The sequence below is a fragment of the Chrysemys picta genome, chromosome 1 (genome assembly GCF_011386835.1).
Source record: "Chrysemys picta bellii isolate R12L10 chromosome 1, ASM1138683v2, whole genome shotgun sequence".
NCBI classification, from domain to species: Eukaryota; Metazoa; Chordata; order Testudines; family Emydidae; genus Chrysemys; species Chrysemys picta.
In genome coordinates this window covers 168280564-168308198 of record NC_088791.1, presented here as the reverse complement: position 1 = coordinate 168308198, position 27635 = coordinate 168280564, and the positions used below count along the sequence as shown (strand labels likewise).

General features: G+C 42.2%; 1 protein-coding gene across 4 annotated transcripts in view; it reads right to left on the bottom strand.

Moving 5' to 3' along the window:
- CRYBG3 (crystallin beta-gamma domain containing 3) overlaps positions 1-27635 on the bottom strand; it is a 136971-nt gene that overhangs the window by 60971 nt on the left and 48365 nt on the right. For all 4 annotated transcript variants that reach the window (XR_010599826.1, XM_065589255.1, XM_065589258.1 and 1 more), the window contains 4 exons: positions 11049-16257; positions 9633-9680; positions 8612-8727; positions 7439-7586 (listed from right to left, as the gene is read on the bottom strand). Coding sequence is in view for 3 of the 4 variants with exons in the window: in XM_065589255.1 (XP_065445327.1) it covers positions 7439-7586; positions 8612-8727; positions 9633-9680; positions 11049-16257 (5521 nt within the window). In the remaining variant the exon portion in view is untranslated. The remainder of the gene's footprint in view (positions 1-7438; positions 7587-8611; positions 8728-9632; positions 9681-11048; positions 16258-27635) is intronic.

Here is a 27635-nt window from a genome sequence, read left to right as displayed (position 1 = left end):
GCAGTGCATAACTGATTTAGGAGCCTATATCTCATTTTCAAAAGGGCCGTAGGCACTTAACAGCCTAAATCCCATTGCAAGTCAATGGGAGTAGGCTCCTAAGGACCCAAATCACTTAGGAAAATGAGATTTAGGCTCCTAATCAGTTAAACATTGCAGAACTGATCTCAGCAACACATAAATATCTTTAAAAATCTAGGACTAGGTTACAAACTATGCCCTGATTTACACCCATTGGATGAAATTCTGTGCTGTAATAAGCTGGTAAAGGTCCCCTAGACTAGAAGCCAAACAAGTTTCATCTGCTTATTTAGGGGATGAAGTTAGCCCACTGACCTCAGAGCACGGTAAAAGTTAGCCTGAGGTGTTATTGTACAAGATACATATTACGTCTTTGTAAATACACATCCATACTGTACCATAGCTTATATATTTTAAATATGTGGACTTTAGATCAGTAAATATTTGTCCTGGGATGATCAGATCTGCCTGAACAAACTGATTTAGCGGGCAGCATTACTTACTGAAATTTCAGTAAGACTTTTAATGAAACCAGTCTTTACAAAACAAAATCTCCAAAACTGTGATAATTTGGAGGTTAAGAACCATTACCTCCAATCTGAACGCCTTCAAATTTCAGATACATGGATGCAAATCCATCACCACACTTGGTTTCAGGTCAGATACAAAACTGAAAAATAGTTTTTTTTTTTTTCCAATTTATGGTCATATGGAACCAACATCATGCAGAGAGACAAAAGATTCCCGCCTTGTGCCAAAGCTATAAAAGGGGGTGGAACAGAACAAAGGGGGTGGCAGTCATGAGAAATCCCGTAGCTACCACCTAAGCTGGAAAATGGACTGTACCGGGGAAAGGATTGGGCCCAGATTAGAAAGGAGTCTAGTCTGTGAAAGAGGCTTATTGGAACATCTCTGAGGGTGAGATTTATCTATAATCAGTTTCTTAATGTATTAGGTTTAGACTTGCATTTTTGTGTGTGTTTTATTTTGCTTGGTAACTTGCTTTGTTCTGTCTGTTATTACTTGAAACCAGTTAAATCCTACTTTTTATATTTAATAAAATCACTTTTGCTTATTATTGAACCCCAAGTAAGTAAGTAATTCCTGGAGGACCAAACAGCTGTGCATATCTCTCTATCAGTGTTATAGAGGGCGGACAATTTATGAGTTTACCCTGTATAAGCTTTATAACAGAGTAAAACAGATTTATTTGGGGTTTGGATTCCACTGGGTGTCTGGGTGCTAGAGACAGGAGCACTTCTTAAGCTGCTTTCAGTTAAGTCTGCAGCTTATGCGGGACATGGTTCAGACCTTGGTCTGTGTTTGCAGCAGGCTAGCGTGTCTGGCTCAACAAGGCAGGGTTCTGAAGTCCCAAGCTGACAGAGAAAATGGGCTCAGGGGTAGTTTCAGCACATCAAGTGGCAGACCCAAAGGGGTTTCTGTGACCCAACCCGTCACAGTGGGCATTTCTGCCTGCTGGGGTCATGTTACTAAGGCACAGAAAAAAAATAAAGAGTTAAACGGCAAGAGAAAGACATCACTGAATAGACGTGTTCACTTGCCGGGGTAACGAGTGCTGTCTAAGTGCCTAATTAGAGCACAAACCTTCAGTGAGCATCACCCTCTATCCCTCTCTGCCTTTAACATTAAACATCTTCAAGGTGCCATGATTGTTTCTCTTCTCCTCTCCTCCCCACCATCACCGTTCTGGGGTTAGACTGCTTCCTCCATGGTTCCATAGGAGCAACACACTGCTGCTTTCATCCTTAGGATCTTTAGGGATCACCAGAAAAGGCAACTCCTTTCTTCAGTCTGGAAAGTGGTTCAGGGAATATCCAAACCAACCCTCAGAGAACAGGGACTTCTGAAACAGTCCTATTCCCACTGGCAGCAGGTTTGCTACAAAGCAGGCGTAACTAGCGCTTCCAAATCCTTAGTGTTAAATGTCACAGTTCAGGGCTAGGTGCACCTTTGATCCCTCTCCAGTCTCCTGGAGTTCACTACACAGGTTGCCAGACATGCATCTTCACCTCTCTCAGCATGGAATCCCGCCACTCCTAGTTCAGGCCCTGGGTGCCAACCATGATTACTCAGCAGGTCCAGCTGGGTTCAGCTATCTGCAAGTCTTCCCTTTGGAGATCTGTGACCAGTAGTCTTTTTATCCATCCCAGGTTCTCTGTGCCCATTTTCCCACTTAGATTCCCCCCTCCTCCGTAGTTACAAGCCAGACTGGTGAGCTGTGCATGGTTGGAGGGGAATTTTAAAAACGAATGATGTACATTGTCCATTAGACACTGGTAAGTGCAGCTATTTCTCCCTTTTCCTGCAAGTATCTGCTGCTTGAATGAACAGCTTATTCTCATCCGGTAAACCACACAATGACAATCAGAAAAATAGGTGGAACATATAATCTTCATAAAACATTGCAGGCATTCCTACATCCTTCACATTAAATAGAAGAGTGTCCCCTATCAGCTTCACTCTAGGGATTCTTAAGTGTCTCTCCTAGGCCAGGGAGCTCATGATTACGCTATTCCCCTCCAACGTAAAAGAGGCTGAGGTGCTTCCTGCTGCTGCTCAGTTACAAGCTTCTTGACAGGAGGACTGTTTCCTGGCTAACCAGCATGAGGGTACTGTGGCAAGGCACCTCCTTCATCTCACCAGACTTAGTGTTTCCCCCTCTGGCGATGGCAGGCCTGGGGTAAATCAGCCCTTTGATCATCTTTGCAGGGTAGGCCTCAGGATCCATCGAAGGGGGGATCCTCCACCAATTTAAAAGGAAACAGTCTCAAAAATACGAAAACTAAGGGGGATACCTTTCCCTGCCTCCTCGTTGGGGCAGGGTGTCGTCCTGTTGTTTGCCCTGGGGTGTCAGTCCTTCCCTAGCCAACACTCAGGTTTGGCTGTTTCCCCTATGAGGCGGCACAGCCTCTCACCCTGGAGCAGCTTGCCCTGCTGCTATTAGCCTGGCAGCAGCTTGTCTCTCTCTCTTCCCCCTTTCTCTTGCCAGAGGAGCAGTTGTAAAAGGTCTCAGGCAGCCCTTAATTGGATTCAGGTGTCCCTAACTGACCTGAGGTAACCCCTTCTCAGCTAGTAGGGAAGAGGGCCTTTAACATTCTAGGTCTAACATATCTGCCTTCCAGGCCACACAAACCTATTGAAGACCTGTAAATCTGTCTGAAAGCAGTTTCTGGTGATTGTCAAATTCTCTAGCACCCTCTTGCAGCCATCCGGCTTGACTTTGTCACAGTACACATAGGCCCCGGGCACCGAAAACCTCTCCAGGATGGATAAGGTAGTGATCCTTTTCTGCAGACAACTGAGGTTCTGAGGGGTAAGCCCAGCACCCAGCATCCTCTTTTGATTTCCAGAGACCTGTGAAAAGAGCTACCCATGTCCAGGACAAAAATTATATGACTCTGAACCTCTGAGGAGGTCTTACAAGAAACTGGGATCTGACGGTCTGAGACGGCTGGCTGAGCGGGCTGAGCTATGGGAACAGCAATCAGCCTGCGTCTGTGGCGATTTCGCTGGCCTGACCTGATGTTCACGTAACTGGGTAGAATCCAACCTCAACCTTATTTCAAGTGGGTTTGAGTTTCTCTAATTGCACAATCCATTTCTTCGGGATTTTGTTTGGGTTCTTGCAAATTAAACACACCATACATCCAATTTGCATCCACAATGAGCTGAGCCACAAGCTACCACAAAGTTAACAGAATCTCTGCTTCATGTGGAGACTTTCACGCAAATCAGAACACTGAGCTACTGTCCAGTTGTTTTTCAATACACTAACATCTGCCCTGTAAAAATAAAATATTAAATGCACTATCACAGCTTCCTCCGTAAATGTTTGTCTTCCTCCTGCCAGTGCACTACCCTATCCCCAATTATTTAACCAACTTATAAAGATGCTATTTGAAGGCATCCAACAGACACAAAAAACACAGTTAAAAAAAAAAACATTAAAAAAATTAAAAGAAAAACAACTAGCCCAGACACACAGCCAATATCATCAAACTGATCGGAAAGAAAGGTAAACCCAATAATCATCAGGCAAACCACCCCATCAACAAAAGGGATGATAGTCAAACCTTCCAACAGAACAACAACAACATCGCAAACTTTCCCATGTCACACACATATACCAACTCCAAGAGATGTGGCCCCAAAAGGTCAAGGATTGATCAATTAAAATATATAGTGCATAGTAAACTTCCCCTTAAAAAGGAGTTCCATAAAGCACTGATTTAAGCACTTATGCACATCCTGAAAAGGCAGACTTCCCATCTGAAAAAGTAAGGTTTTTACCCACGAAAGCTTATGCCCAAATAAATCTGTTAGTCTTTAAGGTGCCACCAGACTCCTTGTTGTTTTTGTAGATACAGACTAACACAGCTACCCCCTGATACTAGACTTCCCTTAGGCACTGATTCTAGGAAAAATCTTCAGCTAAGGAATTCTTGCACACAGCAAAGTTCTGCATGAACCTAGGGACTGACAGCAGAGCAGCCCTAGCCTATCACAATTGCTAGGCAAAAGGTCATTGCTCAAGTATTTGGGGGACTTGTCTATAAAATGCTAATATTAAAACCTGGTATTGCAGTGTACAACACTCTCAGCTGTGGTCCTCAAAAACGAACCATACCATGGGAGACTGGAAAAATGATTTCATGGTTGATCAAAACCTACTTAACTCTTTTAAAAATTTCTAGTGATTGTGACACAATTATTATTAGTGTCCTCACCATCCAAATGTTTTCTCTAACATCCTAAATCAGGGATGGGCAAATTTCTTGGCCCGAGGGTCACATCTGGGTATTGAAATTGTATGCTCATGAAATTGGGGATGGGGTGTAAGAGGGGGTGAGGGCTCTGGGATGGGACCAGAAAAGAGGAGTTCAGGGTGTGGGAGCATGCTCCAGGCTGGGGCGGGGGCTGGGGTGAGGCCTCCGGCTGGAGGTGCGGACTCTGGGGTGGGGCTGGGGATGAGGGGGTTTTGGGGTACAGGAGGGTGCTCTGGGCTGAGATTGAGGGGTTTGGAGGGTGGGAGGGGGATCAGGACTGGGGTAGGGGGTTGGGGCGCAGGAGGGGGTGCAGGCTCCAGGCAGCGCTTACCTCAAGCAGCTCCCAGAAGCAACAGCCAGTCCCCCTCTCCAGCTCCTATGCGGCAGCGCAGCCAGGTGGTTCTGCGAGCTGCCCCGTCCGCAGGCACCGCCCCCGCAGCTTCCATTGGCTGCAGTCCCCAGCCAATGGGAGCTGCGGGGGCGGCGCTTGGGGCGGGGGCAGCGTGCAGGGTCGCCTGGCTGCTCCTCTGCATAGGAGCCAGAGGGGGGACATGCTGCTGCTTCTGGGAGCTGCAGCACATGCACATGGAGCAGCCCCTGACCCCGCTCCCCAGTGAGAGTTCAAGGGCTGGATTAAATCGTCTGGCAGGCCGGATGTGGCCCGTAGTTTGCCCACCCCTGTTCTGGATACATTCATCCTCCTCTAATCTTAGCCCATAGTTCCTTATTTTATTACTGGTGCTGAATTTCAGTAATTCGTTGCTTCTTTTCCAATATTCATAATTCATATTCTGTCCTGTAATGTTTCTCTTAGCATCAGCTTATTGCACTAGACAAATTAAGTTCACTGTTCTCATAAGTCATGTCCTCAGTTGACTTCTTTTGAATTTCTCTTTTTCTTTTCAATATCTTTAAGTGGGATTGAAACTTGTTTACCAATAGTGGTTTGATATTATGCCCATGTCTCACTGGTGACACAAATATTATACATTTTGAAATGATTAGTAGACCAGTAGAGATGCAAAAATACCTATTTTAATAAGACACTTTCACATTTTAATACAAGTCACAATTCATTCACAATAAAGGGCTCTCACCATGTGAACTTTTAGAATGCTGTGCTCAACAAAATGAGTGCAGATTTTTTTTAAATCACAAGGTCTGGTAAATATATTGCTCTTTCAATGAACAATAACAGATGCATTATGTTTAGTTTTATGCTCTTGATTTTTTTTTAAATAAAGTGGCTTTTTAATTTCTGGGTGCCAATACAATCATATTTTGCATGTGTTCCACTAACCCTTATGAATCCCAGCTGAATCTTTGGCTAGTATTGTGATGCTGAGTACGTACGTTACATGGATACAGAAAAAGCACCTATATTACATGTAAGTAATAGTATATAGTTTGGGCTGAAATCCTAAGAAAAGCAGATCTCTTCCCTTTAGCCATATTTAGATTCGATAGTGAATTCTAACTACAGACTTGGGATTGTGCATATTAGAAACTGAAGTATCATGACAGCAAGTTGGTATACACTTGACAAACCACATGGATGATATGCAATGAAGCTTGATAAATACTAGAATACCCAGTGAACATCATGGTGTTTAGACCCATTACTTCCCCATTTTACTGACAAAGGATACTGTAACAGGGGCAGTTTCTAAAATGCTACATAAGAATATAATGCTCCTCTGAGTAACAACTGCTGACTCACATTGGCAGGTGGATTTTAACTCTAATCAAAATACAAGACAAGACATTTCTCTGTAGCAGAGGTGACTAGAGCTGGCATAGAGTAGATTCTACAGGGAGATCCTGGGACCAGCCAAGCTTGGGGAGAAAAAGTTTAGGCTGAGGTTCATGTTTTGTGTTTGTTATTTGAGTTATGTGGTGTGTTTTTCCAGTCCCATATTTTATTTCCACAAGTGAAATCTGGCTTTTACCTATTCAAAAGGGACTCACTTAACTGAACATCAGAGTCGGTCTTGTTTCTAAACTGTGTCTTATCTAATCATCTTAAGTCTATTACACCCATCAGTATATTATCAGCAAGAGTATTACAGTAGCTATGAAAAAAACCATATGGGAAAATGGTAAGGCGTAATTTTTAGAGGATATTTGGTACAGATAATAATTAGCAACCATTAGAGAACCAGAAAGACTGTTGTGGACAGTCCAATGTTTAACAGAAATTTGTAACAAAGAATCAGAATTAATTCCTATTACTTAAATTGGGCAATCAAATATCTATGATAAAGAAGGGGCACCTTGTTTATGAGTCAGACTGAGGGTTTTTGTGGGGCAAGAGCATATAAACTATCTGCTTGTTACATTCAGAGGAAGATGAGTAGACTCAGGCACTTAAGAAGAAAGTGAAGACTACAGTCTTGGGTTGGGAAGAAGAAAGGTGAAGAATTGGACAGAGAGGTAAGGCTCAAAAGGTTCAGAGAAGCAGCCAAAACTCTGAGACTTGTGTCAACAGTCTGAAGGTCCGCTGGCCACTAGTCTGAAGACAACGAGACAGGAAACCTACAGCAGACATGCAGCGTCCATTCTTACAAGGACACTGCTAGTATTGATGTTAACGTTTGCATTTTGTGTCTTATTATCAACCAAGTCTATACCTTTGTTACGTGTTTGATAGAACCAACTGCAAGGTTCCTTGGATGGCGTTTCATGTCCCGAAGATCCCAAAGACTATTCAGGACCATTTCTCCTTCTTCTAGCACATATTTCTCTCCTTGAAATTTTGGTTTTTCATACAAAATCCAGCTGTAATAATGAAATCATTAAGAGAATTGTAACTATTATGCAGACTAGAACCATGGCAATACAATACTCATGCTAGGCAAGATCTGTAGAGAGCTCTTTCCAGTAAGCCCGTTATCAGTACCCCTTCAGGCACTGTCCCTTTCTATTCATATACCACTTGTTAAACGTAAGTTGTGCTTCATTTCTGTACTAAAAAATAAAATAAAATAGGCATTGCTTCTCTTCTATTATATAGCTCGGTTTCCCAAACTAACCAGCATGATTAAAAGCCTTATTTGCAGAAATCTAACCAGTAAGTGAAAAAGCTAAGCAAATTAAACATCCTACTTTCCTAGTTCAGACAAATTAACGAAGCCGGGTCCTGGATTTCATATAATGGTAAAACATGCAACTACCACTATGGCATCCAGTGGTTACTAAACAAGCATAAAACATAAGAAATAACTGGGCCAGTCTCAAACTATATTAATGTTACCATGAAACGGTATTATGGTGTGGAGGAGTTGAATGGTATGATGGACTTACGTCAAGAAGTCTATGCTCTATAAAATAACTGTGGGCACACATGTATGACAGATGCATTCCAAGCCTTAGCTTTCCAAAGCATCTATTATCTCATTGTGCACTAAAGCTTTGCAAATGGATTTAGAAAGATTCATATAGTCTATCCTAAATATTCTTTTGTATCCCACTACTTCTATGCTCCCTTTTTAATGCCATGTTTCAAACAGCAGTTGAGCATGTATGTCTACAGCTCATTTTGCAACATCACTTGGTTAATGAAATTAAACTGTGAAAACTTAGCTTTGGTTACAAAACAAACTTCCTTCTGCTTTAAGCTAGTTCCCAGCAGAGGGAATACTTACCATATTGCTTTACTTGTAAATGTCACTGTAATTATAAACCAAGAAAAGATGCCCTGCATATCAGGTTTGTGTTATAAATAACTGAGGCAGAGGTACAAGAAAAATACACACATTTATCTTCTGAAAAGATGCCATTTAAATAAGGCATGGATTTCTTACCATCCTCTAATAACTCTAAGCAATGTTCCTATTGGAAAGATCCAGGATGTGGCATCTGGTAGATCATGGTATATTTCTCGTTTACTTTTCTCCCCAGGAATGTCATAAATAATCATCTAAAACAATAGACATTATATGTGAACAAGGGGCACTTCAACACATGGATTAGGTTCCTAATTTTTGCTTTTTATTAAACAGATTCTGATTTTGTATATGCGCTACCAGCATTGCACATATTTTCTTCAACTGTAGACTGCTGAACTAGGGTTACCATATTTTGTGCCTCCTAATGGAGGACACTCCCGGGGGCCCCGCCCCCGCCCCCAGCCCCGCCCCCGCCCCAACTCCGCCCCCTCCCAAAGTCTCCGCCCCTCCCCTGCTTCCCGCGAACATTTAATTCGCGGGAAGCCTGAAGCAGGTAAGGGGGGGGGGGGAGGAGGCGCGGCCCCGGCCGACCACCCCCGGCTCCCGGCTCCCCGCTCCCCTACCCCGGCCCGGCTCCCCGACCCCGGCCCGGCTCCCAGCCCCGCGGGCCCAGCCCCGCGGGCCCGGCCCGGCTCCCCGACCCGGCTCCCCGACCCCGGCCCCCTGACCCCGGCCCGGCTCGCGGGCCCGGCCCGGCACTGCGACCCTGGCCCGGCCTGGCCCCCGGCCTGGCTCCCGGCCCAGCACCATGCCCCCGGCCCCGCGACCCCGGCCCCGGCCGAGCCTCCCGATTTTCACGGACATGCCCGGCTTTTGGGGATTTCCCCCCGGACGGGGATTTGAGCCCCCAAAAGCCGGACATGTCCGGGAAAATCCGGACGTATGGTAACCCTAGCTGAACTAAATAATTAGACAAACTAAGTAGGTTTCCCCTAGGCTGGAATTTTTTTTGCATCTAATCTCATGATTAGCATGTGCAGCATTACAAGTACTCAAATTTGACATAACATGTTTTCTTTCAAAATTTTGCTACTCCTTAAAATATTAATGGTGATTTAATCCATATTCACCTACACCGTGACAAGATCATACTTACTTTTCCTGGTCTTGGATTGCATTTGAGGCTTTTCCTGTCAATAAGATTCTGAAATTAAAATGATGTGGAAAATAACTATTAAAACTACAATAGTAGCGCACAAAATTGTTTAAGACCAGTATTCCTTTAAAACATATTACTTTAATTAGTGACAACAGCTGATCCTAGTCTCATTGTTATGCAAATTAGGCCTAGGCAGTTTAATGCAGTGGGTCAAATAAATAATCCTTAAAAACCCCACACATATTAGATTAGGAGAGCTTGAACAAAAATCAAAACCATGTAGAACTATTTCCTTTCACACACCGCTTCCCCAAACTAGAAAAGAGAGATATTGTACCACACCAGAACTTATTTCTTCAGGCTATGACACTCTTAATTGTAAGCACTCTCTTCCATTTCCCCAAATCATCACAAAATACTACTTCTCTCCTCTCAACTGACCTTGCTTTAAATAAACCGAAACAAGAGTGCTAATCTGTAGAAAGAGCTTGAATATTTGACTGCAGCTGAGGCCTTGTCTACACTTGTGGCAGAGTGTATGGTACATGTAGCACAGTGAAAAGCAGGTTGTGTGCACACTGTGATACGTAGCTACGCGCAGCAGTGAGAGGCTCTGGCAGTGGGAAGATGCTGAAGCCTTTTCCAGTTGCCTCCCCAACTGCCAGAGCATTTTCCTGCTGTAGGAGCCTTTCGCTGAGGTGGGGAAAGGCTCCATCAGGGAGGAGCCCACTGGATACTGCACTTCTAAAACAGCAGTGTAGACATGGGAGGCACTGCTTGGATGTGTAGAGCATACACCCTAATATTCTGATGTGTCTGTACTCTACTCACATAAGCAGTGCTTCCCATCTACACTATTTATACCCATGCTGGGGGTGGGGGTGTGCAATGCCTGTACTCACATGCCACTGTAAGTGTAGACGTAGCCTGAGTTGGAGCCTACAGAAGAATTGAAGGATACACTAAACACTGAACCATATTCTCAGAGAGCAAAGGAACAATAAAATAAAAGTAGAGTAAATGTAAAAGAACAGTTTTTCATATAAAGACAATTTTGTTCCCCTCCTTGAACTCTCTGTGTGCCTTGTCCCAGTCATCTTCACATTTAAAATGCCATTCAAAGGACAAGCCTGTATGTTGCTATTATTGAGCATATTTTTTATTTACTTGCTGTTTTACTGTTAGAAGCTGCAGGATCTCCTCTACTGTTTATGATCTGGCCCCAGTAACTGGGTGCATTTTATTTATAAAATGCTTCAATGAGAAAACGTAATTGTCTGCAATCATAGGCTTACCTCGTACCCTACAACTGAATGAATTTAGATAAGACAGTTAAGATTTTTATTAAAGGATGGTAATTGCAACGGGGTTCATCATCATTTTAGTTATTACTTACATAACATGACAACTTACCACTGGAAAAGCTCCTGATTCTGGCAAATTATTGTCTTGAGGCTTATGAGCCCTTGGCAATAATCCATCCTGAAGGACACTTCCAAATCTGACTCCCTTCTCACACGAATAATTGCTGGCTGTCTGAAAATACTGGTAATACACACTCCTAGAGAGAGGTTTCGTGGCAGCATCAGCTTTCTGTTGAAACTGAGTAGAATGTGTCGGATTAGGAAAAAGACATGCTTCTTCTGGAAATGGCTCTGATTGCTGTCTAGAGCTAAGCGGTTCTTTTGAATACATGAGTGACTGTTTGGAAAGTGGAGCCCTTTCTTGGTCATTTTCTAGAAGCACCATGTTTGAGCTGCCTGCCCACTGGCTCATAATAGAATCTTCTTTCTGAACATCCATCATGTTTTCTTCATAAGATTCCTCCTCATCCTCCTCACTGAACTGGTTACTAAATTTCAAACGCTCAGAAACTGACTGAAGAAGTGACAAGACGGATGAGGAATGGTTGGCATCGTCTTTGGATTTTCCATTAGAATGGTCTCCTGGTGAGACATCAATAGACAGCTGGTCTTCTTGTGGGCTGTCATCTTCATATATAGGAGACAAAGAGAATGGGTAAATTTTAAACCGCTTTGCCTCCACTGTCATAAATGACTCTGAGCTGCAGTTATCTAATGTTTCATTTAATTTGTTGTCCTTTTCATAAGCATCGACAGGCTCATATTTGCTCTTTGCTGTTTCACACATCAAAAGATGTTCAATATTATCCAGAGACAGGTCAGGAGGAGAGATGGAGTGAACTTGCTTTTTGTCAGTTGAAACGAACTGGTTCTCATCTTGAGGGGAGCCATCGTACAATACGGTAAATAAAGAACTGCTTTCCCACTGTTCATCTTGTGGAGAAAAGGCTAAGAGATTTGTCAGTTCCTCTGTATCATTATTATTATTCAGACACTCTTCTCCAAGTGTGTTATCTCTTTGTAAATCTTGATCCATCATCAGTGTTGATTTCAGTGTCTCATCTTTATTGGCAAAATCTGAGTTGAAACAAATTTTCCCTTCAATGTCCTTAACAGTTACAGATGATTCAGACACAATGAACTGTGTGTTTAATCTGTTTTTATCCTGCGGTATCTCATTTGCTTCCTCTGTTTTTCCACTGCCTTCTTCACTGTTAGCTTGTGAATCTTTTGGGTTTGCTTTTTCCTGTACAAACACAGAATCCTCCTCCTTGCAACAAAGTTCTGGCAGACATTTACCTGCACAACTTTTGTCTAAACCTGAAAGACTACTTTCATCTTTGGATTTGCTAGGTATGCAGGTATAGTCTTCATCATGCAGGAAAGATGATGAATTAAAAGTCAAGTTTGGCATTGATGTGTGTTCTGGCACATTTGTATTATTGCACAAATCTTTTAACTGTAAGGGTGGCATCCTCTCTTCAATCATAACAGTATCTCCATTTAATACATGTAAAGTCTCCTCAGATTTATTGCTAGCTGTCCAAATGCTAGTTTTATCACCAATTTCTGTCATAACTGTACTATCATAGACAGTTTTAGAGCATTCATCTTTTGCTATTATTGCAAGGTCAGATTCCAGACTTGCTAAATCATCAGAATGTAGAAGTCCATTTCTTTGATGTGAAAGTACATTATTTGGTACCGTTTCTCCTCCTATGGTCAAATCTGTGCTGCCTTCTACACTATTTAGAAGTAAAGGAACTGAACAACCTGATTTTTCACAGTCCCTAGCAACATTCTGGGTCAATTCCTTGCCTATTTGGTTTAAACCCAAGGGTTCTTTGATTATTTCTTGAGTTTTGGCAGCTAATTGAACATCAGTGTTTAGAGTCTCTGAGAATCCAGCCTTATGTTTAAGCACAACATTTTTAGAAGGGCTCTTACTCTCACTGTTTTCAAGCTGATTAAACATCAGTTTTTGTTTGGCTGAGTTAATAACTTCATCAATTATTTCTTTTGCTTTTAGTGCTATTGAACTATGTAGGTCAGTTTTATGAGTGATGTTAAATGGTATCTTTTCAGCCTGAGTATTTGTAGCAACTGTTTCCTTTCCTTTAACTTCAGAGGAGCTTCCTGCATAGCTCTCATTAAAATGTTTTACTTTTGCTTCCAACTGTATCTTTCCAGTTTTCTGTTCTTTTAGGATATCCAGCTTTATTAAACTGTCCTTGTTGCCACAAGGCTGATAGACACCAGCTGCTTGTTTTGATCTTATTTCTTCTATGGCCAAGTGTAAAACCGCATCAACGATTTCTTCAGCCTTTTTAAATAGAGCAGTGTCTTGGGATTCAGTGTGCACTTGCTTTCCTGTTTCCATATCTTCCCATGTTTTCTGAGAATAGACGTTGCTTGATTTTGTAAACGAAGCCGTGTGATCATTCATTTTAGCTCGTTTTTTTGTCATTGCAGGAATATGGTCGCAAAGATTTACTTGCTCTGTAGGAATTTTGTGCACATCCTTAGTATAGTCTACACTAGAACTCACTTCCACAAGTTCCAAAGGACAGGTAGTTGATGTTATGGATTTGGTTAACCAGACATCTTCAAGCTTTTGGGCAGGAGGTACATCTGGAGGTACATAATCAGTCTCATCATTAACTCTAAATCTGGATGAAATTTTGCCCTTTTTAACAACTTCATACTCAACAATAGGGAAATTAATACTGTCCAAGCCATCTGCTGTTTCAAGGGAAGAACGACAAAGCTTGGAGATTTCTTTAGACTTCAGAGTAGGAGAAGGAAGCTTGGGAATGCAAATATCCTCTGAGTTAGGAGTAGAATAGTCACTTTCAGCTAAAATGACATCAGATTCTAGGGGAAAAGATTTATGCTTAGCACTGATGTCTTCAGAGCAAGGTGAAATCTGAGTCATACTGACATCTGCATTTTCAAACGCAGGAAAAATAATTGTAGGTGCACTGACATCTCCATTTTCCAAGAAAGAAGCCACCATCTTAGGTGTATCACCTTCAAGAAAAGCGCATTTGGATTCACTGACCTTGTCAGACGTAACCGATAATTTGGCAATTTGGACATTTTCGGATTTAGAAGCAGAAGAAGGTATTTTGCACTGGCTGAAGTCTATAGAATTAAGTATGGCAGGTCCCGTCTTAGACTTGTTACTGTTTTCCTGTATAGCAGAAATCTTCACCAGATTGCTATCTTCAGAATTAGGTGTTGTCACTGAAATAACCTCCAAACCGACACCCTTTTCAAAGACAGAAGAATGATTGGTCAAAGCATCCTTTCCAGACCCCAGGGGAGAATGAGGAACCTCAAAAAAGGTATTCACTTCTGATTTAAGAGCAGGGGAGGAAAGCTTAGAGAAACAGATTTCTTTAGACTGAGAGGGTGGAGGAGAAATATTGGTCATATTGGCATTCACAGTTTTAGGAACAATCTCCTCTACCCTCTTATCTCTGGTTTCATGGGTTTGAGAAGTAGTCTTTGACCTATTATCCTCTGTGGATAAAACTGATGTTTTGGCTACAAAGACTTCACCAGTTTTAAGGGAAGGAGTAGTAAGGTTGGGCACCCTGGCAGGAACTACGTTGTTGGGGAGGGTCATCCCTTCAGATTTAAGAGGCATGCTATTTTCACGCACATGATCAGGGGGAGAAATGTTGATTTTTTTAACATCTTGTACGTTGGTTGCTTTTTTGGCCATGGTTTCATCTTCAGATCTGTGGATAGGAGAAGGAATATTAGCCAAGCTACCATCTTCAACGTCAGGGACTGGAGGAGAAATCTTGGCGATACTTACAGGTGTTATAGCTTTGCTAAGGCTGGCATCTTCAGATTCTACGATAGGAGGTGGCAAATGGGACTTCACACTTCCACATTCAATGGCTGATGGAGATATGCCAGCAACATTTACCTCTGCAGACTTAGATGAAACCTTAGTGGTTTCAACATCTTCAGATTCAAGGGAAGGTACGGAAGTGTTCTCTGTATTGATATCCTTAGATTCACCCTCAAGAGTTACAGAGGGGTCATTTTGGACATGTGTTGGTTTCCCTGACTCATTAAACTGTTTAATATCTGGACTGTTTACTATGTCCATGCCAGTATCTTTAACAGTTTTGGCAGAGGGCACTGAAGTGGGTAGACTGTCTATTACCATCAATTTATTGACTCCACAAAATTTTATGTCCTTCACAGCCTCCGATAACTTTTCAGTACATCTTTCTTGATTTAAAGGAAAATGAACACTAGCTAGACAGGTTTGTGTTTCTTGCTCCCTTTCTTCAGCCACCACATATTTTTCTGAATCATCCATCTTTGGACCACTATCTTTATTTGCATTTTCTACACACTCATCTGCCTGATGTTGAAATGCAGTGCTACTAAAGGGGGACATCTGGACATCCAACTTTAGCGCCAACTGACTACCAATATGACTATTACAGGCATATTCACCCTCTATCAATGGTAGTTCTTTATCAACTGCCCCTCTCTTTGTTTTGGATGAACACACACAATCATTTTGCATTGTCTCCTGAGAGTCTTCATGAGATACTTGAACACAAGAATTTATTCCTTTATCAAAGCTAAAAGTGGCATTATTGTCTGATTGAAACTGAGCTTCTGTTTCTTCTAACGTTCTCTCCCCCTTTTCAGCCAAGCTGTTGTTTCCAGAATTTGTTTTAAGAGAATCCATAATCTGGTAATTGGAACTACTGTTGTCTCTGGCTGACAATACTGAGTCTAGAAAATGAGTTCTATTAACTTCTGGTGTATCAGAAACTGGAGCATGATTTAAGGAAACAAACAAATCTAGTTCTCCAATGTGATTGCTGTTGGAGTTTGTTTCAGTGGATGAGGCAGAGGTGTTTTCAATTGTTCCATGTTCACTGCTATCTAAGATATGCTTAGCAACATCTGTTTTTTTCAATTCCATTTTAACTGCAGAGAGGTTTGCTTCAACATTTTCCTTGCCATCTTTAGCATCATCCTTTTGATTCTCTTTTGACATGTGTTCTGTAATTTCTACGCTTACATTAGATGGTGAGTTTGGAAGAATAGCAGTTTGGACTTCTCCATTTCCAGTCACAGTGAAAATATGTTTGCCTTCAGTATTTTCTTCTCTTCTTAGTGCCTCCTCTGCTTGTTTCTTTAGTAGCTGCTTAATCCGTACAGAACCCCGATATGTTGCATAAGTAACTGCTGGTGCATCTGGCTTACATTCAGTTTGCCTGCAACAAAAAATATCATTTTAGTGCAGTAGAATATTGAAACAGTCTTCACTATCATTGATCTACAGTTAGCTTGCTGATTTGGAGAACAAATGATACAATACTACTTTTTTTAAATTGCAGAATAAACCAACTTCTAATGATGCAATAAATACATCAAGAGTTTTCTTTATACTAGGATAACAGAAACATAGTATATGGGTACCCCTACAAACACAAAAGTTTTATTAGAAAGTAACACCATCAAAGAGACCTATTAAGGGTACATCTTCAAAATTAAGTCACACCCATCTGAAAATATTTTACCCTACTAACGTTAACAGTAAAATCTAGGGTCACTAAAACTGAAAATGGCTAGAGAAATTTGTTTGCTTTTGAATTTGGACCTGGTAACTCATCCCTGAACAAGAGGGTACAAGAAAGAACAACAGAACTGTAAGAGGCAAAAAACGTTTGTGGGGAAAATAAAGTTATTTGATGCTTTCTGGAGGGAGTGGAGGTAGGGACCGAGGGAAGGGCAGTGAATGAGAAGAACAGGAATGAGGCAAGTCTGATTGGGTGCTGGAGGAAATATCTAACTAATGGGCCCTGAAACTTGGGAAATATTTTTGGTGGATTCAGGCACTAATTAGTCTTATATTTAACTTCAAAGAAAAAAATGTTACTTATCTTTTACTACTCTTTCATGATGTAATAAGGGTGACCTCAAAGCTTTCCTTTATCACCCAAACCTTTCAAACAATTCTATTTTTTCCACATAAGAAAATAATGGGAATTGCAAATCTTGACTTCCCTGTTTTTACTGGAGGACTTTGGAAAGCTAGGATGGGCAAGTGAGATCACATACAGCTGAACCTGACCTGCAGCTGTCCAGCCTTCAACTGAGGGGAGAGGGGATGTTGAGTCAGAGTGTTTAAAAAGCTCTTTTGTGTTAACTCTATCTAAACCAAAAACAAGTCTCCCCCCTAAAATTTTTTAAACAGTCTGACTCGGTGTCTTCCTTCTTCTTAACTGAAGGCTGGGAAAGTTGCAGCACACAGTTGCAGGTGAGTGTGATGTCCCTCTCCCGCTATAGCTCTCCAGTGCACTGGAGAGCCCTCCAGCAAAAACAGGGAAGTGAAGATTTTGATTTCTAATGTAAGACTAACTAGTCTGTAAAAATACAGACAAAAAAACCCAGGCAGTCTTAGCATAGCATAGAGGTATGTCTACTCTGCAGCAAAAGCGTACCTCCCAGCCCTGGTAGACAGAGATGTTAGCTCTGCTCAAGCTAATACGCTAAAGATAGCAGCGTGGACATTGTGGCACAGGTGGTGGCTCGTGGTAGCCACCTGAGCTCAGACCCAGGAGGTTGGGTGGAATTGTAGTCAAGGCAGCTAGCCTGTGCCACGGCATCCACGCTTCTATTTTTAGCGTGTTAGCTCAAGCTCGGCTAACGTGTCTGTCTACAGGCTGGGAGGCATGCTCCTACCTCCAGTATAGACATACCCTTGCAGTTCACATTTAATCCACCCCCACTGGGAGGATTTTACTATAGTTAAGGGATTTTTATGCAAATAATCCAAGTGAGAAGCAGGGTATTTTTGTTCATTCACTAATAAAATTGGGCAGAAAAATAAAGGCTTTTATTTCTTTCAATGAGGATCAATGAGTGTATACAATCATTCTGTATATAACCTGAACATACACTTAAAAAGGTACAAATTTTTCATTTTAAAAATCAGAGTTCCATTCTGTATGGACTTGAGCAGTATAAACTCTCATTTCCATATTGTTTATATTGTACCAAGTCCCCAGTTGTACGAACATTTAGGCACGTGAGCAGTCCCACTGAACTCAATGGGGCTACTCATCTGGGTAAAGTGACTCAGATGTATATATGTTCATAGGGTAAGGGCCAAAATATGCAGTGAATTTTTGAATTTTTATATGTGGTATTAAGATATGAACATTCTATATAATCAGCAGCCTATAAAATGTGAGGTATTTCCACATAAAATCCAGGTTTGTTTTGCAACACACAAGTTGTGTTGCAATACAAATTATCATCTTCCTATTTATTAACAATGGAATTGTTATATTAAATCAAGATATTAAATATTAAATTCAAATACACTAAGGAAAAGCGATATATTCAATCCAAACTATAAAAAAATCTTTGGGTATGAAGTAATACTACCACCACCACCATCATCATCCAGTGTCAATAGGCAACCCAAATAACCAAGATATGAGAGTGTATTTTACCAACTCTTCAGACTTTCATAACTGAAACTATTAGTATTTTCAAAATGTATTTAATCTGCATGAAATTTTAGCTTTCCTCTAGTCAATATATTTCAGCAATCAGTGTAATAAGGCTGCTCACTAAATCCAAAAATAAGTCGTGCAGTTTTGCAAGTACTATTGTTGAACATTTTATTATACACTACATCCACTTATTGTTACCGAACATTACAAAAACTTACTACAAGCTAGGTGTAGGTCAAGCAGACAACAATAAACCTCTAGGTCATTAGTTCTATTAAAAATAATATTGTTCAATCTAACAATATATATTATATACACACACACACACACACACACACACACACACTTAATACCTAACAAAACAAAATACATAACTCCTGAATGTGGAAAAATACTGTGCAAAACAACATCTTTCAGAAAAGGAAAAAGAGCAAAATGAATGGTAGATTTTATGAGTTTTACCTTCAGAAACATACAGAGCACAATGATTACTATTAAGAGAAGTGCTGAGAATTCAGCTGAGGTACTTATGATAGTAGGAACCACACCCAGGAGTGTTTTGAAAGATCAAGCCTTTAGGCTGAGTCTACATTATACATTTACATTGGTAGAACTACCGGTATGTTGCTCAGAAGTGTGAAAAATCCACACCCCAAATGATGCAGTTATACTGACCTAACCCTTGGTGTAGAAAATACTGTGTGGATGGGAGAAGCTTTCCCACCGACATAGATACCATCTTGAGGAGGTGGATTAACTATGCCGATGAGACAAGCTCTCCCGTCAGTACAGTAGCACCTTCACTGAAGTATTACAGTAGTGCAGCTGCACAGTTGCAGTGCTGTAGTGCAGAACTGCCTTAAGTGTGTGAAATTTAATACCTAACCATAATGTGTCTGTAAAATGTGATATACATTGGAAAGTCAGTGAAATAATTCCATGTGATGGGAGACAAGGGTTTTATGCAGTAATATTGTATGTGTTTACTATTTGGGGCCCTATTTTATGAGTTCTCCCATCCCATTTCCTTTTAGAGTAACTTAAAAGACAAGATTGTGACAAGAACACACACGGGATAGAAGAAAAGCTACTTTTTCAGATTGTTTTGCTCCTATTCTGTTGATCCACGAATACAATAGGTTAGGGTTACCATATTTTGAGTGTCCAAGAAGAGGACACTGCACAGGGCCCCAGCCCTACCCCCAGCCCCGCCCACGCCCCAACTCCGCCCCCTCCCCTGCTTCCCGCGAACATTTGATTCGCGGGAAGCCTGAAGCAGGCAGCAGGTAAGCGGGGGTAGGGGGAGCAGGCGCGGCCCAGTCTCCCCACCCCCCCCAACCGAGCGGCTCCCTCCGGTGGCCGGCCCCGGCGTCTCCAGCCTGGCTCGGCTCGGGCCCTGGGGTGCCGGCCCCGTGCCAGCCCCCGGCCGAGCACCCCCAGGCCAGCACTGCTGGCCCTCGGCCCGGACCCCGCCCCAGGCCCAGCACTGCCGGCCCCCGGCCCAGCACCCCCGGCCCCGCCCCCCGCCCAGCACCCCCGGCCCAGCACTGCCGGCCCCGCACCCCTGGGCCCCGGCCCAGCACTGCCGGCCCCGCACCCCTGGGCCCCGGCCCAGCACTGCCGGCCCCGCACCCCTGGGCCCCGGCCCCCGGCCCAGCACTGCCGGCCCCGCACCCCTGGGCCCCGGCCCCCGGCCCAGCACTGCCGGCCCCGCACCCCTGGGCCCCGGGCCAGCCCCCGGCCCAGCACTGCCGGCCCCGCACCCCTGGGCCCCGGGCCAGCCCCCGGCCCAGCACTGCCGGCCCCGCACCCCTGGGCCCCGGGCCAGCCCCCGGCCGAGCACCCCCGGCTCAGCACCCAGCGGCGCCGGCCCCTCCCTATTTTCCCGGACATGTTCGGCTTTTTGGGATTTCCCCCCGGACGGGGATTTGAGGCCCAAAAAGCCGGACATGTCCGGGAAAATCCGGACGTATGGTAACCCTACAATAGGTTTGCAGGGTAACTGGCTTTTAACATAATTGAGGAGGAATGCAAAGGCAAAAAACAAACCTGAGTTTCTCACCTTTGTATCAGTCCCAAACCAGTGGAGATTATACCACATAAAACATCCATCCTTTTTTATAATAAGAGATTTTTGTTAAGCTTAGCAACCATTAACCTACTTTACACTCCTCCTTCTGCAGTTAAATGTAGTGTTATTAGCAGTAGTATTTTACCCATATCACTACCTTTTCCTCCCTCAAATCTGCATTTAACAGTGCAAAAAGTCTAGTCTGAAGATTGCTCTTAATTGCAATGAAATGATCAACAATTTCAAACACATGGAAAAATCAAATGGTACCTTGAGACTCTTACCAGCTCACCATCTTCACTTACTGTAGCTGTAGCTCTCGTACGGTTTTCTCAACTATAAAGCCTTGTTTTAATAGTAACTAATAACCTTGCTCCATATCACTATTTTTTCCTCTTGCCTTCCCCTCTCCCACTCACTTCTATCTGGCCAAGAGGACCAAAACCCCTCTAGGTATAATTGCCTCTGTGAATCAGCCAGCTGGGGTGCTGGAGGAATAATGTGGCCTATGTCCGTTGTCCCTCACATATGCACTGACTAAGCTCATGAATTCCACTTTCTTTGGCTTAAGGCCTGGAAGCTTGAGTCTTTTCCAAAACTAAGGCCTCCCACTGAGTGCAAAACTAACCTCAGACTATAGGACAGTATGCTTTGATTTTCTAGTGTTTTGCAAAACATTGCTTCCAGAAAGTAGTAGTTAATAAAATGGGACCTTTAATACATGGGGTATCTAGTTGTGAAAATAAAAACAGTAATAATGCTGATGAGGATTATGCACGCTAGTAATTCTCTTGCTATTGCTTATCATCATATCCTCCCATTTAATGATAGATAACCCCAAAATTAATCTTCAGCAGCAGATTAGAATTAACTGAAATTCATGCTGAGTGTTTCTCATGGGAAAGGAAGCTCAATAATGCATGGCTGGTTATCATTAAACTCTTGACTTGTTCTATGATTTCTGTCATGTCTAGGTTGGAAGCTATAGTCACAATTTAAATTAATATTATGAGTGGACCTACCTCAAATGCACTCAGACATCTATACTCTAGACCAGGAAAAGCAAACAGGCATATTCCCACCATCCCTTCCCCCAAGTCCCCTCATTTTCCCAGTCACTTTTCTCTCTTCACTGTCCTTTTCCATTTGTCTTTTCCCCTTTAATGTTGTCTGTTTCTAGCTCCCAAGTGCCTTCTAATTACTCCACTCACTACACTCTACAAAACCATTTTGATAGAACACCTGCAATCAGGAGCACTTTTACAATCTAATGACATTTAGTGAGAGTCAGCAGTTCCATTGGTCAATACTCAGGGAGGAAGCTGTGGGAAGTGGGAGAAATTATTTTAAATTTGTATAATAAAGGAAGGGTACTACAATACAGCAGGAAGTAGTACAGCTACTTCCTGAGTAAGGCCTTGGCTACAAGTGAAAGTTGCACTACTTTAACTGCAATCTGTTTTTACAATGATTTAGTTAAATCAGTGCAAACCTCAGTGCCATCATTTATTTGGTTTAGCTTAAATTTACTGCTAATTAACTTAATCTAAAATGAAAAGTCTGGTTTAAACTGAAATAAGAGTGTCCACACAGGGATTTGCAGCACTTTAACTAATCTGATTTAAAAATCACATCTTTAGTTAAAATAGTGCAACTTTCAAATGTAGACAATGTAAATCAAAACCAACATGGTGTGTAAGTCAGACATCACACACCAGACAGCAAACTAATTTTCAAAACATGCTCTTTTAACAAGAAGAGAAAAATGTATGCAGAACAGAATTGCACAGCAGTCCTCTGATGTTTTTACTGTACTCAACAATATGGTGTGGGGTAGGGCAAAGGTACTGTATTTTAAAGAAGTAGGCTAAAAGTAAAATATAATCAATGTTTACACAAATTTACCACTGCCAAACACACAAAAAAGTCTTCCATTCAAAGCAAAAATTAGTTTCCAGTAAAAACCCATATTATACAGAGATATATAGCTGCTGCCATCTCCAGAATCAAATAGATTATGGAAGAGATTTAAAAAAAAAAAAAAACAGAAAAAAAAAACACCCCACACTTTCCTTGCTAACCTGGTCAAAGCCAAGTAAAATAAAATAAAAATGTATTCAGTTATCTAGAATAAAATGCATTTTGACTTAGTTTAGTTAGACAGCACTTCAGGAGAAGGTTATATATAAGATTGACCCTAATACTCCCTGCAAGTTTGATTTCACCATCAGCAATTGGGCTTAAGAACCTACTCAACTATAGGGAGTAGGAAGCTTTCATGAGTAAGTGCCATCAAGTTCTGCAGCATGTAAGCTTCCATTAAAAGCCCCCATCAGTTGTGAAGAAAATATGAATGAAAATATGAACCTCCAAATATGAATGAAGCATACATCCACACTAGCGCTAGAACACTAAAAATGGAATTGAAGCGTGAGCAGTGGGGCGAGGGGCCAGCTTCCCCGAGTAAGGTCCTGTAAGAGACCATAGGTACACATTCAGGGCACGCAGCCTGCGCCACTGTAGCTACATTTCTATTTTTAGCATGATATCTCAGAGCTAGCATGGGTATGTCTTCTGGAGCTGGAATGTTCAGCTTCCAACTTTAGTCTGCAGACAGATGGCTCCAGCATCTCAGCTACCGGTGCTTAGAGTTTGCACACACTGCTGCAGTGTCAAAAGTAACCTGTTTTTTTCAGTTTTCACCTTTGCTTTTTATAATCCTGTGGGCATCAGGCAAACAGACAAAAATCAAGTAAAATTCACTCTGCTTCTTGGAAAGATAAGGGATGACAACGGTGCAGGAACACCTAGAAAATCAGAAGCTAAACCTACCAAAGACACTCACCTTGCAGTACCTAGAAAGCAGGAGGTGGGGTAGAGGAGTGGATATGTATCATGTCAGCACAGCACTCAGGAGGCTGGGGAAGGGGGAAGGTAGCAGAAAAAGAGAGAGAGAAAGAGAAAGAAAGAAAGAGAGAGAGAGAGAAAGAGAAAGAAAGAAAGGATGGCTTCTCACATGCTGCTCCTGGACAAGAGCCTACTTCCCACTATCCTGTTTCTGGTATTGTCTGTGGCCTGTATCTTTATTCTATTGGATATTAGATGTCCGGTTACATTTCCAAGATTCACATGTTAGAGGCAGGGCCAGCTCCAGCATTTCTGCCGTCCCAAGCAAAACAAAAAACAACAAAACAAAACAAAACAAAAAAGCCGTGATCGCCGGCGGCGGCGGCAGCGGCAGTTCAGCGGCAGGTCCTTCGCTCCTAGAGGGAGTGAGGGACCTGCTGCCCCCGAATTGCCGCTGGTGCCGCCCCTCTCCCTTGGCCGCCCCAAGCACCTGCTTTTTAAGCTGGTGCTTGGAGCCAGCCCTGGTTAGAGGGCAGGGGTGAGTGGGCAGGAGAGATTGAGAGCTAAATTAGGAAACAGAAGTAGAGGAGAATATACATAGAGATTTTTGGAGGAAGAAATGGGGATGGTAGGGACAGGGGAAGAGGCAGAGAACACATTGCTGGGAAAGTGAAAGAGGTAATAGTAGGGTGAGGAATGTGGGAGGAATAGAAGGAAAAATAGGAACCACTGAAGAAAATGCAGGGAAAGATACACATGATCTACTATAGAAGAGAAAAAGTGGAATGGAGCCAGGAAGGGTGTAGACCTGTTATTGCCATTATCTTTTTAGATTAGGTCTTTGGGGCAGGGATTGGAATCCATCATATTTGCACAGCACCTGGCACAATGGAGCCCAACCTGCTTGTGCCCCTAAGGAGCCACCACAAGACAAGTGGTAAATAATTAAAAAATGAAGAATAGCAGCTGCAGCAAGAGAGTGGTGTAGTAAGGAGGCCTGTCAAACAGTATTTGGGGAATATTTAATATTTGATACATTTGTTTGAGGGCTAGTCAGAAACTATGAGGCGAATATATTATTCAGCAAATAATATATTCAGCAGATACGCTTCAAGAGCTCACTGAAGAGCAGGGAAAGCAAGTTAAATTCTAAAAAAGGTAAAAGGTGTAAAGTGCATTAAATAGATTGTATACTTTTTAGGGCATGGGCTGTATCTTCTGTCTTGAAAGAGCCTTGCATTTTTTGTGCTCTACCATAATAAACCATCTGAGTAAAAGTTGGCTGACTGTGTTACAATTAAATACAACTCAGGCTAAAGAGTATACAACTGTTATTTGTTTAAATTGCAGAGGGTAGAGCCTTGTGATGGCAATACAGGTTCTAGACTGGCAGTTGCCTCAGCCTCACTCTAGTAGGTTTCAAGAATTATTTTTGAGCCCTGATTACCACGATCTCAGTCTCTACAGCATAGGGACATTTGCACAGATGCCACATCCTCAGCATTTGTAGTTAGAAGACTGCCTGTCAAAGCTACAGATAAATGACAACAAGAGTAATATCCCAGAAGTGATTCAATATAGAAGCAATTCTTGTAAGCAGGTATCAAAATGTTATTAAGAAAGATCCCAATTTCCCAAGTGGAATTGAAACATTACACACTAGGTGAATATACTTAATGCAACAGTAAAAAAAAAAAAAAAAAAAAAAAAGTAGTAAGTTAAGTCCCCCCTTTCATTCTTAAAGCCCTAGGTGTTATTTCCCCCTCACGTTGCCAACAAAAATAAAGTTGCAAGAGAACTGCTACAGATACCCCAATCAGCATATCCTAATCAAAATGTCAGATAAATGTGCAGAGGGCTACAAGAAAAATGTTGGAAATCCTAGGGTCAAGACCAAAAACAGGGTCCTTCTCTGTGGGTGATTTCACATGCTAGATATTAACCAGAAGCTAGTTATTTAAAATGATACACTGCATTTGTTTCACACATATACACCTCCCCTCCCCATATATTGTACATGCACACGCACACACCCCGCTGTCAATCACAGATGTTACCCAGATAGCACAATCTGTCCCATTACAAGGGACATAATACGAACTTTGTAATACAGAACGTAGACAACATCCACTACAGTAGAACCTCAGAGGCCTGGTCTACACTGGGGGGGAGGGGTCGATGTAAGATACGCAACTTCAGCTACGTGAATAACGTAGCTGAAGTCGACGTATCTTATTTCGACTTACCTCCCATCCTCACGGCACGGGATCGATGGCCGGGGCTCCCCGTCGACTCTGCTACCGCTGCTCGCCCTGGTGGAGTTCCGGAGTCGATGGGAGCACATTCAGGGATCGATATATCGCGTCTAGACGAGACGCGATATATCGATCCCCGATAGATCGATCGCTATCCAGCGGGTAGTCTGGACGTACCCAGAGTTACGAATACCTCGGGAATGGAGGTTGTTCATAACTCTGAACAAAATGTCATGGTTGTTCTTTCAAAAGTTTACAACTGAATTGACTTAATTGACTTAATACTGCTTGAAACTTTACTATGCGGAAGAAAAATGCTGCTTTCCCTTTGTTTTGTAGTAGTTTACGTTTAACGCAGTACGGTACTGTATTTGCTTTTTTTTTGGGTCTCTGCTGCTGCCTGATTGTGTACTTCCGGTTCCATATGATGTATGTCGTTGACTGGTCGGTTTGCAGTTGTGGTGTTTGTAACTCTGTGGTTCTACTTTACTTTATTTTCTAGCTGCTAAATGCAGAGTAGAAACATACTGCACTTTCTGTACCTTTGGAAATGTAACATGTACCAAATTTAGGCTAAATACCTATTTTTATATAAACTTTTAAAGATTACAAAACAATTCTGAAGAATAAAGGAAACCAAAAAGTACAGAAGTTATTACAGAAAATAACCAAGGCAGAGGACTATGGAAAATTTTTAAAATCTAGGATCCTTATTTGCAACAAAAAAAAAAAAAAAAAAAAAGAACATATGTACAGAAAAAATATTACAATTAATATGCTACATAAAAAGGCCACACAAAATCCTGATAGTTATTGCCTAAATAAAGCGATGGAAAGAAATAAATTCATTCCTCCCTTCTTCCACCCCCATGAAATGCTGAATGTGTTTCAGGACTATCTGATCCCTCTAGCTCTTACCCTACTGTTCTAATACTTGGAGAAAATGTCCCCTCCTACGTTGGAGGCATATGTTCGAACTCACCAATTAGGCACATGTTCAAACCTATTGATTAGGCAGAACTGGTTAACAGGTCTGCCTTAAGCAAAGGAATGTGAATTTACCCCAATTTACATACAAGTTTTAAACAGGATCCTCAGACAGCGAGGGGGAAGAAGACAGGAGGCAAGGAAAATCTGCATTTCAGCAAAACAGAGGTGAGAAGAAACAGTGTGCAGCCTGTTTCTCCTCCAGACTCCTTATCTCTGTCCTCACAGCAGGCATTAACTTTATCTAAGGGGTAACGCACAGGAAAATACATTTCAAAGGGTGACTGAACTATGAAAGCGAGGGACAAAAACACCCCATGTTCTCTCTCCCTATCCATCTCTCTCTCTCTTCACTTAAGAAAACAAAACAAACAAACTTTAGATTTTGGGAGCAGATCCTGACCTGAGAATTTGGTCAGCAATGTTACTGTGATCCTGTGGTAAGAACTTCACCTTGACCAAGTCTACTTTGTTAAGTTCAGAAAGTGTTTTATCTTTATTTCTCTTGTAACTATTTGACTTTAACTACAAAGAGAGAGATTTTAAGTGTGTACAAGTATAAGGCATTAAATAAACTTGTTTTATTCTTTAATTACAATTAATCCAGTGTTGTGAAATGTTTGGGTAATTCCATTTAAGGTAGAAGACTTGTATTTTGATTCCTTTAGATGAACATCTTACCAAATATATCTGGACTATCCAGGAGTGGGCTAGACAGTGCAGAACACATGTTTTTGTGAGAAAATCCGGGACTGGGAGTGTGTTGGGGTCACCCTGCAAGTAGTAACCAAGGCTGCTAGAAGCCAGAGTGTGACTGATGTATGGCTGGCAGACTGCAGCTATACAGACACTTAGGGTGTGACCTGCATGCTGTTTGTGAGTGGCCCAGGTGGGAGCTACAGCAGCAAAATATTGTGAGGCACCCAAAGTTGCATGGCAGGTGGTGACACAACCCCTCACTGGTCTGA